The sequence below is a fragment of the Hermetia illucens genome, chromosome 2 (genome assembly GCF_905115235.1).
Source record: "Hermetia illucens chromosome 2, iHerIll2.2.curated.20191125, whole genome shotgun sequence".
Taxonomy (NCBI): Eukaryota; Metazoa; Arthropoda; class Insecta; order Diptera; family Stratiomyidae; genus Hermetia; species Hermetia illucens.
The window spans coordinates 50,397,134-50,413,999 of NC_051850.1; the positions used below are offsets into that span (position 1 = coordinate 50,397,134).

General features: G+C 41.2%; 1 protein-coding gene across 1 annotated transcript; it reads left to right on the forward strand.

Moving 5' to 3' along the window:
• Positions 1 to 285: 285 nt before the first annotated feature.
• Positions 286 to 11,712, forward strand: LOC119649634. Its single transcript, XM_038051880.1, has 5 exons — positions 286 to 583; positions 657 to 757; positions 860 to 1,102; positions 5,757 to 6,163; positions 6,235 to 11,712. The coding sequence occupies exons 1-5, from the start codon at positions 550 to 552 to the stop codon at positions 6,275 to 6,277; spliced, it is 828 nt and encodes a 275-aa protein (XP_037907808.1). The 5' UTR covers positions 286 to 549; the 3' UTR covers positions 6,278 to 11,712.
• Positions 11,713 to 16,866: the final 5,154 nt, after the last annotated feature.

Genomic DNA, 16,866 nt, shown 5'->3' on the forward strand with positions numbered 1-16,866 from the left:
ACATTCAAATCCGTGGACCGACCTACGTAATCGCTAAAGTCGGCTCTTTAGAAAATCGTGGACTTTTTGTTTGCGTCTAGTGTAAGACTGCTGTAACTAAACATAGAATTGCACACTTTGACAAACACTGTAGTGAATGCCCAAACCAAATTGAAGAGTTTTTCCCCGCCTTTAGGTATTAAAATTCTATTGAGATATTTATTTATTGATCTGTAAGAAAGCGCAGAATTAAATAATACTTACAAATCTATGGAATCAAAATATTTCATTCATAATAATTTATCGATTTGTTCTATTCTATCCTTGCAATGCTCGTGCGCAGAAATGATGGTCCATTGAGTTTTCTCCAGTTCCCGCAAGGAACATATTCCTCTGGCATTTACTGCAATTTGGTTCGCTGTGTAGGTCGCAATAAAATCGTGCACTTATTGTTTAGAAGGATAATCTGTTCAGTTGTGCCCGTTTGAACTTTTCGTTTACAACAAGTGTAGGTGGAGCACTGGAAACGGGCGATTGACTTTCATTCATTTCCTCAGTGAAAATCGAAGTATGGCCAACCAAACATATTTTCTGGGAATTTATGGTAAGTTTGAAGCTTATCAGTTTCCGTTGACGATGTCTGGTGAAATGAACTTAATTTCCTAACTCCCTACTAGTGGGGATGATGGTTCTCCTCGCCGTGCAAGGACTTCACTTAGAAGGTCTCTCGACGAAGAAGCCAAGGATAGGGAAGGCTTCAACGAAAAATGTGCCTGCGGTAAGTGAATCTCAATTAGCTGCCTTTCTTTTTCGTGAGATTTACATTATGTAATTGCTTCTTGGATCATGTCCTTCCGTGGATGTTGTTAATATTCAACAGGCAACGTTGTCACCATCGAGCACGTCTCTGTATCGGGTGAATAACTCGCTTGGGAACGCATGCATTTTGATAAGGACTGATGGCCTACTTAGCATTAAATATCGTAATAAGCTTAAGGATGATATCGAGGCGGACGTTTTCCTTCCGGATTATCCTGAATTAACAGGTGACTGCGTGCAGGAGGATTTTGAAAGTTTAACGATGAGCTTCAAGGGATTCACGCTGAAAATGTATTTCCGAAAGGTAAGATTTCGATTGGAAGGAAAATGTTGATTTTGATTTCAAGAAAATATGAAAATCTTCTGTTTTGGGCAAGCCCCATATTGTTAAAATTAAGGAAAACATTCTTTTCTAACTATTCTACCAATACTATTTTATTTGCCTATGTAGGTGTGCGTATCCAGTTGAGAAGGACATATGATTTGATAAATTGTATTTATTGGCGTCCTTTTAAATGGGTCGAATCGAATTTTGTTGTTTTGTGAACTTTAAATCCGTTCGTCCCGAGTTTATCATCATTTTTACGCTTTGATTGAATTTGCGTGTTAAATTACGGGCAACATTGATAGAAGTGTCCTTCTTTCGTCATGAGTTAAATTATTTGGTTAGAGGCAGAGGAAAAACCCGGAATCGGGCCATCTTATTATTCTTTGGGAATTATTAGATGTAGCGGATGATTCGGCAAGAATTTAGTGAAGGCTTTTTAGATAAATCTAACGCTTTTGTACAAATAATAATACTGTCAAAGGACGTTGTCTCTTTACTTGTTATAGTATACCTACAAACTATAGAATGTCGTTTGAACCTATAACTGACAGAAACTTTATTATGTTCCCTACTTCCAAGTATTTCAATTCAGCATCTGGTTTGGGCTTCAATCTACTTTGTACAAGTGCCGGACACTGTCCTAGAACATGTCTCCCTCCATTCGCACAGAATCTACTGACAGTGTTCCTCTTCATTTTTCTCTAGAGAATGCCTCTGGCCGGTATAGCGGCATACTTACTCCTTTGCGCGCTAGGTCTGCCTTAATAAGGAACTCCTGACACCCCGTTTTTGCGACGAGGTCCACCAATTCGATATCCCTAAAAGCTCCATCTCAGGCAGGGTCTGCCTCGTCTTCTTTTTCTATATTTCTCTTATAGACTTTCATCATGGATCATCCTCATCTATACGGATTAAGTGACCTACCCACCGTAACCTATTGAGCCGGATTTTATCTATCCACAACCGGACGGTCATGATATCGCTCACAGGTTTCGTCGTTATGTAGGCTACGGAATCATCCATCCTCATGTAGGGGGCCAAAAATTCTTCGGAGGATTCTTCTCTCAAACGCGGCCAAGAGTTCGCAATTTTTCTTGCTAAGAACCCAAGCCTCCGAGGAATACATGAGGGAAGGCAAGATTATTGTCTTGTACAGTAAGAGCTTTGACCATATGGTGAGACGTTTCGAGCGGAACAGTTTTTGTAAACTGACGTGGGCTCTATTGCCAGTCAACAATCGTGCGCGGATTTCATCATCGTAGCAGTTATCGGTTGTGATTTTTGATCCTAGATAAGAGAAATTATCAACGGTCTCAAAGTTGTAGTCTCCTATCTATATTCTTCCCGTTTGACCGGTGCAGTTTTATGTTGTTGGTTGGTTGGTTTTTGGTGTTAACGTTGCCATCATACACTTTGTCTTGCCTCCATTGATGTACAGCCCAAGATCACGCACCGTCGACATCGTCAGCATAGGCCAGTAGTTGAGTGGGCTTAAAGAGGATCGTACCCCTCGCATTTACGTCAGCATCACTTTCTCCAGGGCCAGGTTAAAGAGGACGCATGATAGGGCATCCCCTTGTCGTAGACCGTTATTGATGTCGAATGGTCTTGAAAGTGATCCTGCTGCTTTCACCTGGCCTCGCAGATTGGTCAGGGTCAGCCTAGTCAGTCTCACCAATTTCGTTGGGATATCGAATTATCTCATGGCCGTGTACAATTTTACCCTGGCTATGCTATCATAGGCGTTTTTAAATTCGATGAAAAGATGGTGCAACTGCTGTCCATATTCCAAAAGTTTTCGCATCGCTTGCCGCACAGAGAAAATCTGATCTGTTGCTGATTTGCTTGGAGTGAAAGCGTATGAAGCTATCCGGCCTAGCAAGATATATCTAGAGGAGAATATTTTATAGATGGTACTCAACAACGTGATACCTCTATAATTGCTGCACTGTGTGATATCCCCCTTTTTATGTATGAGACAGATAATGCTTCGTTGCCAATCGTGGCATTGATTCGCTATCCCACACCTTGAGCATCAGTTGATGAATCACTTGGTGTAACTGGTCGCCTCCATATTTAACCAATTCGGCTGCAAATTCCATCGGCTCCTGGCGACTTATGATTTTTAAGCCGATGAATTGCACGGACTGTTTCTTCTATACTTGGTGATGGCAGTATTTGTCGGTCGTCTTCAGTTCGCGGGACCTCCAACTCGCCGATATTCTGGTTGTGCAGTAGTTCATCAAAGTACTCAACCCATCGCTCTAATATGCCCATTCTGTCGGAAATCAGATTTCCCTCTTTGTCTCGGCAGGATGAACATCGAGGTGCTTAAGGCTTCATCCTGTTGACTTGTTGGTAAAACTTTCGCGCCTGGTGCGGTTGCTCCCTGTAATTGTCGAGTTCACAGACCTGTTGGTTCTCCTAGACTCCTTTTTTCCGTCTGTAAAGTCGCTTCTCCCCTCGTCGGAGTTGGTGATAAGCCTCCGCACAGGCCCGCGTCCTTTGAGAATGTAACATTTCTCCGTATGCGGCATTCTTCCGTTTCGCTGCTAGCTTATATTCATCGTCAAACCAGCCGTTCCGACTTTTTTTGCGGCTGGGGCCAAGTATGTTTGTGGCCGTATGTATGATAACATTCTTCATCTCCAGGTCCTTTGTTGACTGCGGTTATTGCGGCATCCATTTCCCTCTTATAGGTGTTGCGGAGGACTGTCTTGTGGATGGTTTCAGTATTAACTCTCACCTGATTGTTAGAGGGGATTTTGGGTGGTGTTGTTATTCGAGCTCAGAGTACCATGCCAACGAGATAGTGAACCGAGTCTATATTGGCCCCCTATATGTTCTGACATTCATCAAGGCTGAGAGGTGGCGGCGTTCGATAGACACGTGGTCAATTTGGTTGAAAGTGGTCCCATCTGGAGAGGCCCACGTATGGTTATGGACCGTTTTTCGCGCAAACCAGGTACTTAAAACAACCATTTCGTGTGACACTGCTAATTGAATAATTCGCAGTCCGTTATCATTTATATTTTGATATAAAGTTTTAGAGCCAACGTATCGCCTGAATACTGACTCCGCCCCTACTTGGTTGTTAAAATCCCCAAATATGATTTTGATATCACTGCCTCGTAGAAGGTATCCTTCTCTGACTTTGCAGTCTTCTCTGTAAGGGCGTGAACGTTAATGAGGCTTATATTTCTAAATATGCCTCGCAAGCGCAGAGTGCACAGTCGTTCGCTTATGTTTTCAAAGCCGATAACAGCAGGTTTAATTTTTTGGCTGACGTAGAAACCTATTCCGAGCACATGGTTTACTGGATAGCTGCGAAAATATATGGTGTAGTGACACTTCTCCAGGAAACCGGTCCCTGTCCGACGCATCTCCTGTAACGCTGTTACATCAGCCCTAGATTGGAACAGGGTATCGGCTAGCTGTTTGGCAGCTTCATCTCTGTACAGGGAGCGTACGTTCCATGAGAGAATGCGCAAATCGTTATTCCATTGTCATTGCCGTGTTCGTTGTTGTAAAATCCGTCCAGTCCGAGGCGCCTGTTGTGGCTTCGTAACATCGGTTTTCCGTGTGGGGTTGCCAACCCAACCCAACCCCCAACCTGGAGAACCAGTTGGTACAATTTGTGCCGTTTTTAGACGCGGGACATTCGCCTTTATCCTTCTCCGTCTGCAGCTTTTTGTTAAGAAAGAGCTCCCAGCGGTCATCACGTGGAGATGGAGATAGGGTTTGGTAGTAGAGCTGTTAGTGTGGGTTCAGCGGGCGTCTCCCAGGTTTTATGCTCCATCGTGGGTACCAATCCGCGTTTCGCCCTGGGATTCACCCTACCCTTTGACCACCATCATTATTATTATACCTTCAAATTTCATAATGATTGGTTGGAATTCCTGCAAATGTGCAAAAGATCGTTTTGAGAAAAACGCGTTTGAGAAAAAAAATACTTGAAAAGTCGCTTTTCGGATATGAAGGCATTTTTCACTATTACTGACACTAATAATTTTAAATATAATGTTTACAGAGCGCTTGAAAATTATGTAAGAACATAAAACGACTACTTCCTGAACGTGCGAACCTGAGCCTAGACCCGCTCGGTTCTATGTTCAAAATCTAGAGGAAGCGAAATTCACTGCTTTGAAATTTTTGCAGCATATTCTGGGATTAACTAAGTTAACGATCTATCCGTAGAGAGGAAATCCCGGCCCGGGGTGGAAATGGTGTGAAAAATCGGCCTGGGTAAAATTATATGGGTCTGGGTTAAGAATTATGCTGGGCCCCATATTATCCTTTTGCATTAAAATTTATACTTCGGGTACTGGATACAATCCCCCCTTTTCACTCCCCTAAAGGTGCAAAATATGAAATAGTTAGTTTGATGGTCAGCCTCTCCATCTTACTGCTCTGGGTTCGAATCCCAGTCGTCATGGGTGTCTGTGTTCGTCTTGTGCTTGTTTCACTGCTGTGAGTTCATCACTTGCACAGCGTTAAGTGCGATGATAATGAAACTGAAGCACAGTTTGACTGTGCCAACAATGCCCTATACTCCGGTAAGGAGTGAACAGGAAACACCAAATAGTTGGAGATTTCTTTCATGTAAATTAACCCGATTTATTCATTTCAGACGCCTGGTGGGGAACGCTGGTATATCAGCAACGTGGATCTGTTCTATTCATCATCAAATAAAATCTTTGAACACATCGACCGGCCAGGCCTTGATGTTAAACTAACAACCCCTCCACACAGTTCAATGCTCTTCCCAACGCCCGTTGGAAAATCCTACACATGTGACAAAGAGCAAGTCGTTACTATGTTTTCATCGGATCGGAGTGATATGTCAGGACATATAGCCAAATTATATCTTCGAGAACTGAAAATGCAATGTTTCATGTTCAAAGATACTAACCAGTGGGGGCCGACATTCCAGTGTAGCGCGACTGGAACTTATCGTGATGAAGCTGCTCCTTTAGCTGTTGGAATTACCCTAGCCGTTGCCGTTCTAGCAACTGTAGGTGGTTACGGAGCATGGAGGTAAGTCTTAATTGAATTATAATAACAGAGAGCAGTTATTTCAGGTTCTAATATTAAAAACATTATTTCAGATATTTCAAAATCAAAAAAGTCCAATATGGCACTATGGAGTAAAGCGTTTCAGTTTAAGTTAGCTTACTAGGTAAAACCATATTTTAATTAATTGAGACGATGTAAATAGATATTATGTTACTTTTATGATGCAGAAAAACTGAACTAAGGGAATATGTGGGTGAAGCAAGTGTTGTTCCTTGAAAATTAGTCAAAACGGTCGCCAAAGGGCAGGTTCATGATGTCACAACTCCTTCTCTTTTGCTTGGACCTAAAATATTCTCTTGTTCAGACCCGTTGCAGTATTATCGCAAAACTAGGATAATATACCATAAAGTAGCGAAAGTGAAACAAAACTAACAAAACATATCCTCTACGAGTAATCCAGTACATGTATCGTGTTAGCTGTAGATATTTTTACCAACACCCTCTAAGTTTTTTAGTTAAAAAGAAGACCCGGTGTTTGCGATCCAGTTAGAGAGGGAATCATAGCCTGCCTTCCAAAATAATTCAAGGAATCCTCTGGTATGCGAATAAAATCGAATATTGTTGAGTTTATTTATAACAGAAAAAAAGCTAGCCAAGATACTGTTTCTACTGTGTTTTGATGTTGTGTTCGCTGCTGTCGATGATCTTTGCTATTTCATCGGCCTGCTGGCCGGATCCACATCCTTTAAAAATTTCTTCCACCCTACTACTTCATAACACCATTAATATTATATGTTCTATAACTTATAATGACTATAACTATAATATTTTCTGCATTTTATTTCTTCGTTATCGCTATTCTGCTATGTTGATTTTAGGGTCAGCTGAGTGTAGGGTTTCGACGGTTGATGAATTGTGGTATTTGGCATGGGGTGGATGAGAAAAGCATCTAGAGAACTAGTTTGCGTGGGTGGAAAAAAGAAACGTAGGCAGGGAAATTTTTGATTTAGGCATCGATGACGATATAATTGTCAACAGCCCGCAACAAAACCAAACCACTTTGCAGTATTTCATTCGAAGCGAGGCCGGGGTAGCAAACGCCTTCATCTTTTATGATGTAAAAACAAATATAACTCATCACTGTTAGGAGGGTTGTAGAGATATTCCTATCCTCTTTTCTATGCTATAATTACAATAGGCAGGTAGAAAAACCCAGTACCTCCATTTTTTTCGGCAAAGAGGTACCAAGGTATTAATCGGATCTCAATCTCAATCTCAATCGGATCTAATGATGGGAAAACCTTCCCGAAATTGATGAAGAGTGGGTGGAATGGGGTCTAAATTTTACATTCTGCGCCATAATGATCCGAAGGATGTTAGTGCACATGAGGATCGAGAGTCGAAAGTAGCTTGCCCTTCATCAACCAGGCAAGTCAACGACGATGTGACAGACGACGTGGAATCTTGTCTTCGAAGGATATTAGAACACTGTGATATACGTTTACAATATAAGTTTTACCGCCACGAATAAGACCTTTCACTGCATCAGCTTATTATTCTAAACACGAAGATCCCTGAAACCGTCACAGATTCCTAGGAAAAGTGGAAATAGTTGGTCTGCAGGGGTTTCAGGTTGCAGTTTTGCTGAGAGATCGGTAAATACCAATATAATTCCTTACACGCATGTTACGATGGTTTGCCATTTCATCAACGACTTGTTTGAACATTAATAACTTGAAAACTACTACTTTTAAGAAAAATGTTTATTATTATTTTTTCAAAAAAGCAAAAAAGCTGACTGACGGTTTCGTCCAGGGCAGAGGCAACTCATCAGACGCTGCCTCACCTCTGCCCCCAGATGAGAGGTGCAACACTCCTCCGGGAGAGAGGCACTATATAACTTTTATTTCCTATGCCACCCTCTACCGTCACCCAAAATTTCATACCAGTCGGTCAGGACTGAAAGAAGTCCCACCCGATTTTCAGCTTTAATGACTGGACTAAAAGAAAAATCTCTCATCTGCATATATTCGTCAATCCGGCTTAACGTTTCCACAATCGGCCAGGTGTTATAGTGTACTTTTGGTACATAGTCGGAAACGTGAAAGGATAGGTGCCTCTGGCTTATTTTTGAAGTTTCTTGCCGTCCGATTAGCGAGAAAGTTTTTCCTACTACTAAACGATTACTGATCATGAAGGCGTCACTGTTGTAATTACGTTTAACAACTCCGTGTCCTCCTATTACTTTCTCGAGGAAGGTATTGTGAGAGTCCATCTGGACATTTAGATCACTCATTACGATCATAATGGCATCTTAAGGAAGCCTCTTCTGGACTGTGTGCAGTTTTTCATACAAGACGTCCCTGTTTTCTGTTGTTCCTGGAAGGATATCCCGCGGTTCAAATCCTGTCAGAAAATAGTTTCCTGGTCAAGGAGGGCGCTTTGGGGAACGTTGCAATCTTCTCAAGATTTTTAAGAAGCTTCACCGGAGAGAGGAATCAATTTCTAGAGTCAAACCATTTTACTTCGCTCAGGAGTGTTCTGTGCCTTCCCTCTCCCCCTCCCCCCATCGTGTTATGGTGGACCTAGAGGTGTATTTTTATCTGCTGTGTGGTTAAAATTCCGTTAGCGATTAGGGTTTCAAAAAAGCAGCTTGCTAGTCCGAAAATATAATTTAGCCGCTTCTTTCGACAAGAAGGAAATACTTCGAAAGAATTCAAGTCTACCATTCAAAAGGGAGTCGCTATATCAGTGGAAAATTTTCTTTTAAGCGGGCTTGGGCTTTCATCTAAGGATCGAAAACGCTTTTCAAAAAAGTAAAGGATTTTATTGAATTATTGAATAATTCATTTGCGTTCCAATATCGTCAGAGCTTGCATGGCCACTTGTGGCATAGCATAGAGAAATCGTCCACTGCAGGGAGGGGAGGAGACGATTCAATATTTGGATGATAGATTAGTGTAGATCATACCCTCTAATATGAGTCCTTCTCATTATGTTCGCAACAATATTCTGGTCTAGCTTAGGCTGACTCGCAGAGTCCTCATCCCTGAGCAAAATCGCGAACAATAGAGCATGACATATCCTGGGTCCTCAGGTATGCAATCACATACAGGACCAAAGGGAGAATCGTCTACCGTGAATCGGTACAGACACTTCCTGTAACCACCACTCTCTGATAGAGATCGCTTCAGGTGGTATTTAATTTCACGATGTCGTTAAAGAGTGCACACTTCAATACAGGGAATCCCAGTGACCCATCTATAGGTCATCCCATCCTTGCTGCCACTTTTTGACTGACTTTCGCCTTGGCACTACAATGTTCGGTATTTCGTATCCTTTTCAAGTATTATCACTTTTCTTTTCTTGTATCTCACTTGCCAGAATATGCATTGGAACCATTAAAGCAACAATATACGTTGTATCGCCTGAGATTGTTGTGAAGGTGCAGCACATCCTCAGCGCTACTAAACGTTTCATAATATTTACTCTCCACCAATTGCTCTCAAAAGTAGTGCTTCCTCCCAGATCGGTGCTGTGTATATCAGGACTCCGGTCATGAACCTCCAATGTCGGGCATCCGTGCTAGCGATACGCTGGTATTTGTTGCTTTCTCACAGGCATACATCAGTTGTACCATGAAATTTATCTTCGCTATTTAAAGTGATAGTGATGGAGGAATATTAATTATATTATATATTAATCGTATTTCTTCTCCTACGGTTGGTAATCAACACCACCTTTGACTTCTATTCCGCACCACCACCTTTGACTTCTTCTTCAACCTCGATCAACTCCACCCAAGTTTTAAGGGGCTGGTGCGTACACTTTCACATTTTCACGATTTTTGTCGCTACGATAACCACAGGTACAGGAATCACAAGGATCCCACTGTACATCACGTTCCACGGGAGAAGACCCAATACTGAGTCCCGTGGTCCTCCTGCTGCATATCGTATTGAGTCCTTACCGAGTGGCTTAGCTAAGTAAATAGGGACATCCGCTTTAATCCAATCTTACAACGCTAGCATTTATTAGAGAATATCGCACAGCGAAACAGCTTCAAAATCGCGTCTGTGGTATCGATCGTTGAAACAGTATGACGAAAGGAAACCGTATAGACGAAAATATATTATGAATGACGCTTTCATATTTATAAGGCAAATCGGGTGGTATAATGATTAGTCGCCCGGTTGCTTATAAGGCTTTGGGAGCAAAATTAGTTTCTACCTGTGCTACCGAATGGGGCGAATAGAGCCAAATGGCGAAACCGATCACGACGAGCCGACCCCGCTTGTGAACGGGAGAAAGGCTCGAGAAAAAGAAGAAGAAGTTACACCCATTGACACGAAATTTGGTGAAAACGTTGGAACTAGATACTCCCACGCATGCAATGAATTACAACTTTCAATATCGAATTTGAGAGAGAGTATTGTATTTTTTTGGCTAAATTCAAATCACCACTATATGTAATAAGTCTCGCCCTCAAAATCCATCCCGCAGAAAAACTCTTATTCAACAAATGTAGAATTCTTATAAACTTTTCAGCAGCATGGTCCAACAGGAATACAAATTCTAAATCGCACATGTCCCTATCAAACTCTTGAGTCTTCTTTTCAACGGGAAAACTAAGTAGAACTGCTCAGCACGCAATTTTCCGTATAACCGACTTGAACTTTTTTATTTCCAATCAGAGGTCTATACTATATCGTCTCATCGTAATTTTTTTATCTTTACCACTTGATTCCCAAATTATTTTCTAATCAGCACCTATTGCTTCATATATAAATCACACGGAAATTTAAGCTGATAAGCTGCTTGCCTTTGCACATAATCGCACACTTTTCAGGCAAAATACGCTAAAAGAAAATATAAAGCTAACACAAAATTCAATAAATTCTACATAATTTTAAATCGATTGTAATTAAATAATTTACGAATGCGTAAAATTATATTCCTAACATACTTTGCTATTTTTCAAGGGATTTTTGAAACTTTATCATGGGTAAGAGGTGGGGAGTAATTATATATTTAACAATTAATTACTAAAATGATACTTACTGTTAAAATGTCTTCCATATTTTGAATCCAGAATGAAAAATGCAAAATACAAAAAATATAATTATTGAGTAACGTTAAGTTTGTGTGAAAAAAGTTAGAAGAGAATAAACGAGACAAATTGAACAAATTCAATTAAACTAATGAATTATTGAAACGTACATATGTATATCAAATTATAGCGCCAAAGTACTTATATTTTAGAGAGGAGAAAAGATTAAAGATTATACTCGTACATTAAATGTAACAAATTCCTCTATGAAACTGACACATTCATTTGAACCAAACGTATTTATGGATTTTTATAGAAATATACTAACTCAACCCAGTTTACTTTTCATTAAGAGTTAAGATTTCTGATTTTTTCATTTTGTGTAATGTCCTTGAGTAACACAAAATTCAAGTACGTTTCTTTTCTGAAAGTATTTAACCCATGAAGTGACTGTGTATTGATCTATAATGCGTTTAAGAGTACTAATAAAATAAAAGTTTGACGATTATATTAGACGATATTCAACCTTCTTTTATTATTACGAATTTGCAGGAAATCAAGATAAGTAGAGTCATCTCGAAAGTCCTCGAAAGGCGTTTTTTAAAAAATTAAGTAATTTGCTGATGATGGGAGTGGTTAGTGTTTACCTGTTAATAATAATAAGAGAAGCACAGATAAACTGACCTTAATTCTCTGTTTGATTCGATTTTTACCATTCGTTATGATTCGACGTGTACAGTTAATCGAATATCTAATAGTGTCTTTAATGAAACAGCCTTGAAATGAATAGTTATATATTGCTAATACTAAATATACTTATAATAGACATAAATAAAAAAAATTCATTTAAAACTTTATTAAACAACTGAAGTTGTCGAATATGGAGGAGCAGTCCTCGTCCAACGAGGGGCTGGACCAATCTCGCTTGTCGATGGCGAGGGTATTAACGACTGGACGGCCGTTGTAAGAAAATACAAATGAGGAAACAAAAAAAGGAAGGGTGCATGTGACCTTCTCTGAGGTTATGAAGTGGAAGTGCAGGATGAAAACACCTGGACTGAAACTGTGGTGAAATCCGGTGGTGGTGACTGCAATGGCGACGACCATCACTATAAGGTCTTCGGAGTTCGAACCTGCAATAGAAGAAAAAATTGGCGCAAGTAATGACACAGGTAATTTTATAACATTCATAAGGAGGAAATTGAAAAATAAGTTGGAAACCGGAAGATCGCCGTTTTAGGTATGAAAAGCTTTGTATATTTCTTATGTAAGAAAATGTGAGAGCACGGAAATTTTGTTCGTAAAGGATTCATTTGGACCTTTTTTTAGGGTAGGATTTTTTCCAGGTTACGCATGGCTCGTGTCAAACCATCTTCTCATTTTAATGCGGTCTTGTTTGGCAAATTATCACACATACAGTGGCGATGCAATCTCTACTGTGGGCAGACCCAGCAGTGGGTTATCAGTGCATATACTACGACTCTGTCCCTAGAGCAATATGACTCAAATTATTGGTCATTTTTAGCTGGTAGTGTTCAGTATCATCCTCATCAACGGCGGTATCCGGTTTAGGCCTGCCTTAATAAAGAACTCTAGACATCCCGGTTTTGCGTTGGGGTCCATCCATTCGATATCCCTAAAAGCGGTTTGGCGTCCTGACCTACGCCATCGCTCCATATCAGCCAGAGTCTGCCTCGTCTTCTTTTTCTAACATATATATTGCCCTTATAGACTTTCCGGGCTGGATTATCCTCATCCATACGGATAAAGTGACCCTGCAGCCTGTTGAGCTGGATTTTATCCAGATCCAGACGTCGTTTTATCGCTCATAGATTTCGTCGTTATGTAGGTTACGGAATCGTCCATCCTCAAGTAGAGGGCCACAAATTCATCGGAGGATTCTTCTCTCGAACGCGGCCAAGAGTTTGCAATTTTCCATAGCTGTTATCGGCTGTGATTTTCGACCCTAGATAGGAGAAATAATCAACGGTCTCAAAGTTGTAGTCTCCTATCTTCATTGTTTTCGTTTGACCAGTGCGATTTGATGTTGTTCGTTCTTTTAGTTATGTCACTGACGTTGCCACCATGTACTTGGTCTTCCCTTCATTAATGTGCAGCCCAAGATCTCGCGCCACCTGCTCGATCTGGATGAAGGTAGACTGTACATCTCGGGTTGTTCTTCCCATGATGCCGATATCGTCAGCGTAGGCCAGTAGTTGGGTGGAGTTGAAGAGGATGGTACCTCTCGCATTTACATTGGCATCGCGAATCACTTTCTTCAGGGCCAGTTTGAAGAAGACGCATGATAGGGCATCCCCTTGCCTTAGACCGTTGTTGACGTTGAATGGTCTCAAGAGTGATCCTGCTGCTTTTATCTGGCGTCACATATTTTTCAGGGTCAGCCTAGTCAGTCTTATCAATTTCGTTGGGATGCTGAATTCTCCCGTGGCCGTGTACAGTTTTACTCTGGCTATGCTATCATAGGTGGCTTTAAAGTCGATGAAAAGATGGTGCAACTCATGTCCATATTCCAACAGTTTTTCCATCGCTTGTGCACAGAAAATCTGATGTTGCTGATTTGCCTGGAGTGAAGCCTCTTTGGCTTCTAGATGTTCTGGGCATCAGGGGGGGCTTAACAGGATAAGCATCGAGGTGTATAAGACTTCATCCTGCTGACTTGTTGGTAAAACTTCCGTGCTTGGTGCGGTTGCTCCCTGTACTTTTCTAGTTCAAAGACTTGTTGGTTCTCCCAGGCTTCCTTTTTTCGTCTGGGAAGTCGCTTCTCCGCTCGCCGGAATTCGTGATAAGTGTCTGCATGTCCCCGCATTTTTTGAGAATGCAACATTACTCGGTTTGCAGCATTCTTCCGTTCCGTAGCTAGCTTACATTCATCGTTAAACCAGCCGTTCCGACTTTTCTTGCGGCTGGGGCCAAGTAAATTTGTGGCCGTATAAATTATAACGTCCTTCAGGTGGTTGTGAAGATCATTTGTTCATGCTTCATCTCCAGAATCTCTGTTGACTGAGGTTTTTGTGTGGCATCTATTTCGTCCTTATAGGTGTTGCCGAGGGCTGTGTTGTGATTGGCTTCGTTATTCACTCCCACCTGATTGTCAGAGGGGATTGTATGTGGTGTCGCAATTCGAGCTCGGAGCACTATGCCAATGAGATAGTGATCCGAGTCTATATTGGCCCCCCTATATGTTCTGACATTCATCAAGGCTGAGAGGTGGCGGCGTTCAATCAACACGTGGTCAATTTGGTTGAAAGTGGTCCCGTCTGGAGCGGCCAAGGTCTGTTTGTGGACCGCTTTCCGTACAAACCAGGTGCCTCCAACAACCATTTCGTACGATACTGCTAACTAAATAAACCGTAGTCCGTTATCATTGGTATCCCTATGTACGCTGTGGGAGCCGACGTATGTAGGGGGGTATGTAGGGGTGTCAGCCCTACCCAACCGCCAACCCGGAGGACCAGCTGGTACATTTTGTACCGTTTTTAGGCGCGGGAGACTCGCCTTCATCCTTCCCTTCATGAAGAAAAAATTCCCAGCGTTCACCACGTGGAGGTGCAGATAGGGTTTGGTAGTAGACCTGTTGGTGTTGGTTCAGGAGGCGTTTCCCAAGTTTTATGCTCCATCGTGTGTACCGCTGGGACCTATACTACCCTTTGACCGCCGTGTTCAGTATACAATTGTTTAATTATATTATAATAAATTTAACAAACATTTATAAATTAATCTCTGGAAAAAAGTGTGGCTGATACCTAATTTAACTTATCCACTTAAATAATTTTCTGAAAAATTTAAGCCAAAAATAAAAGAATTGTGCGACATTATTTCGATGAAGAGTTCTCCAACTACGGACGTGCCACTCCAATTGTTATCTGAATCCAAAAAGCTTTTGATTTTACATTATTAACTTCTTTTCCAAGAATATTAACTTCAATGGGGGTGAAATTAATCAATATCAAAAAACCATTAGTCAACTTTTTTTGAAAACTTGGGTTTTTAACCCAAGAAAGAGGAGTCCGTGGACCACAAGAAAGGAAATAAGTTGCTTCCCAAGTGGTCCGGTCCGTCGTCAAGTGGGACGTTTCGTTCTGAAATTTTTGCAGCGTATTCTGTGGTAGCTAAATTAATGCGCCAAAAAAGTCGATTCCGAAAACCTCCTAATGTATCATAGTTTCCCCCTTAACGCTTACAAAGTTCAAGTCCTGCATGAACTGAAATCGGACGACTGAAGTTTGCGATATGTCTTTAGCGAATGGGCTTATAGATTAGCTGGAAATTCGTTGTTTCACCGTGAAATTGCGTTCAGTGTTGAGGCTAGTTTCTAGCTCAATGGATGTGTTAATAAAAAAAATTGCTGTATTTGGGATAATGAACAACAGTATTTTGCTTACCGATCGGCGAGCCACGAAGAATAGATGGAGAGAATATTTAGACCAGATTTTAATGAAAGAATTTGTTCATCCTCAACTTTCACAAGCATAGTCAACATTTGGAGCAATTCTCCCTGTCAGAGCCTGTTGCCAAATCGAGGATGCAGGAAGGACTTGTAGCACTGATGAAGGGATGTTGTGTGTGTTCCCGAAATATCGGTATTTGTAAGATTAATAAATATTACTTGCAAAAAGAAAAGGCAAGTTTTAATTATTTCAAATAAAACGAATGAAATCGGGAAAAACAACAGGACTTGATGACATCGGATCTGAGTTTTGGAAAGCGAACAGCTGTGGCCTAACCCTATGGCTCAGTGAGTTCTTCGATTGGGTCATTGATGAAGGTAGAACACCATCTGACTGACAAGAAAGCACCGCCGTCTCAATGTGGAAAAAGTAAGGTAGCCCAGCAGAATGTTCAAATTACGGTCCGATCCGGTTGAAGATTTTTGAATGTACCTTTGACAACCGTATTGAATCACCACATTTGTCAACAACTGTGGAGCTACTGCCACAATACACGCTGCGCTGATACTAATGGAAAAACATCGTGAGAAGTATCTCCCTCTTTACATTGCATTTCAGGATCTAGAGAAGGCATTTGACCATATGCGCGCAAACTCATCTGGTATTATCTGCGGCAACACGTATTACTAGAAGAACTGGTGTACTGAGTTAAATTGCTCTACCACAATCCGAAAAGTAAAGTTGGAAGTATGGTGAATGGGTAAGTAAGATTTTTTTAAGATTTTTTGTAAAACAAAAACTTAATAAAATCGGTTTACTGCCTGTTTGTCAGTCATTCAGTCTGTCTTTATTTTTGCTGGAGGATCATCATAACAACGCATTTGAAATCGAGGGTATCCACGCCAAACTCTTACCGACGAAAACTCCTATATTTCTACACACTCTCCCCGCGGGACCTGAAGGTGTTCTGGTATTGCTTTGCGGGGCTGTTCAGTTCTTAACTGTTCACTCTACTTGAGCTATTACCGCTTTACTTTGTGTCTCCGTTCCGCTTCTGATTCTTTTAGTCGCCTTTAGTGGCCTTTGGTACTATATCTACCGCGTCCCATTCGATTACACCATCTACCTTAACAGATTACCAGGTATTTAGCTCAATTTCAAGGTTTCGCCTTGAACTTTGAAATATTGGGCAGGCGAAGAAAACATGTTCTGCATCTGCGGCTGCGTCTTAACACGTGGAACAATTGGGCGATTCATGTACCCAT

Bases quoted from the DNA above. Each gene is read 5' to 3' on its own strand.
- LOC119649634 (XM_038051880.1), top strand. From the start codon at position 550: ATGGCCAACCAAACATATTTTCTGGGAATTTATG. The intron at 758-859 runs GTAAGTGAATCT...AATATTCAACAG, and splicing joins CAACGAAAAATGTGCCTGCG to GCAACGTTGTCACCATCGAG. The intron at 1,103-5,756 runs GTAAGATTTCGA...TATTCATTTCAG, and splicing joins TGAAAATGTATTTCCGAAAG to ACGCCTGGTGGGGAACGCTG.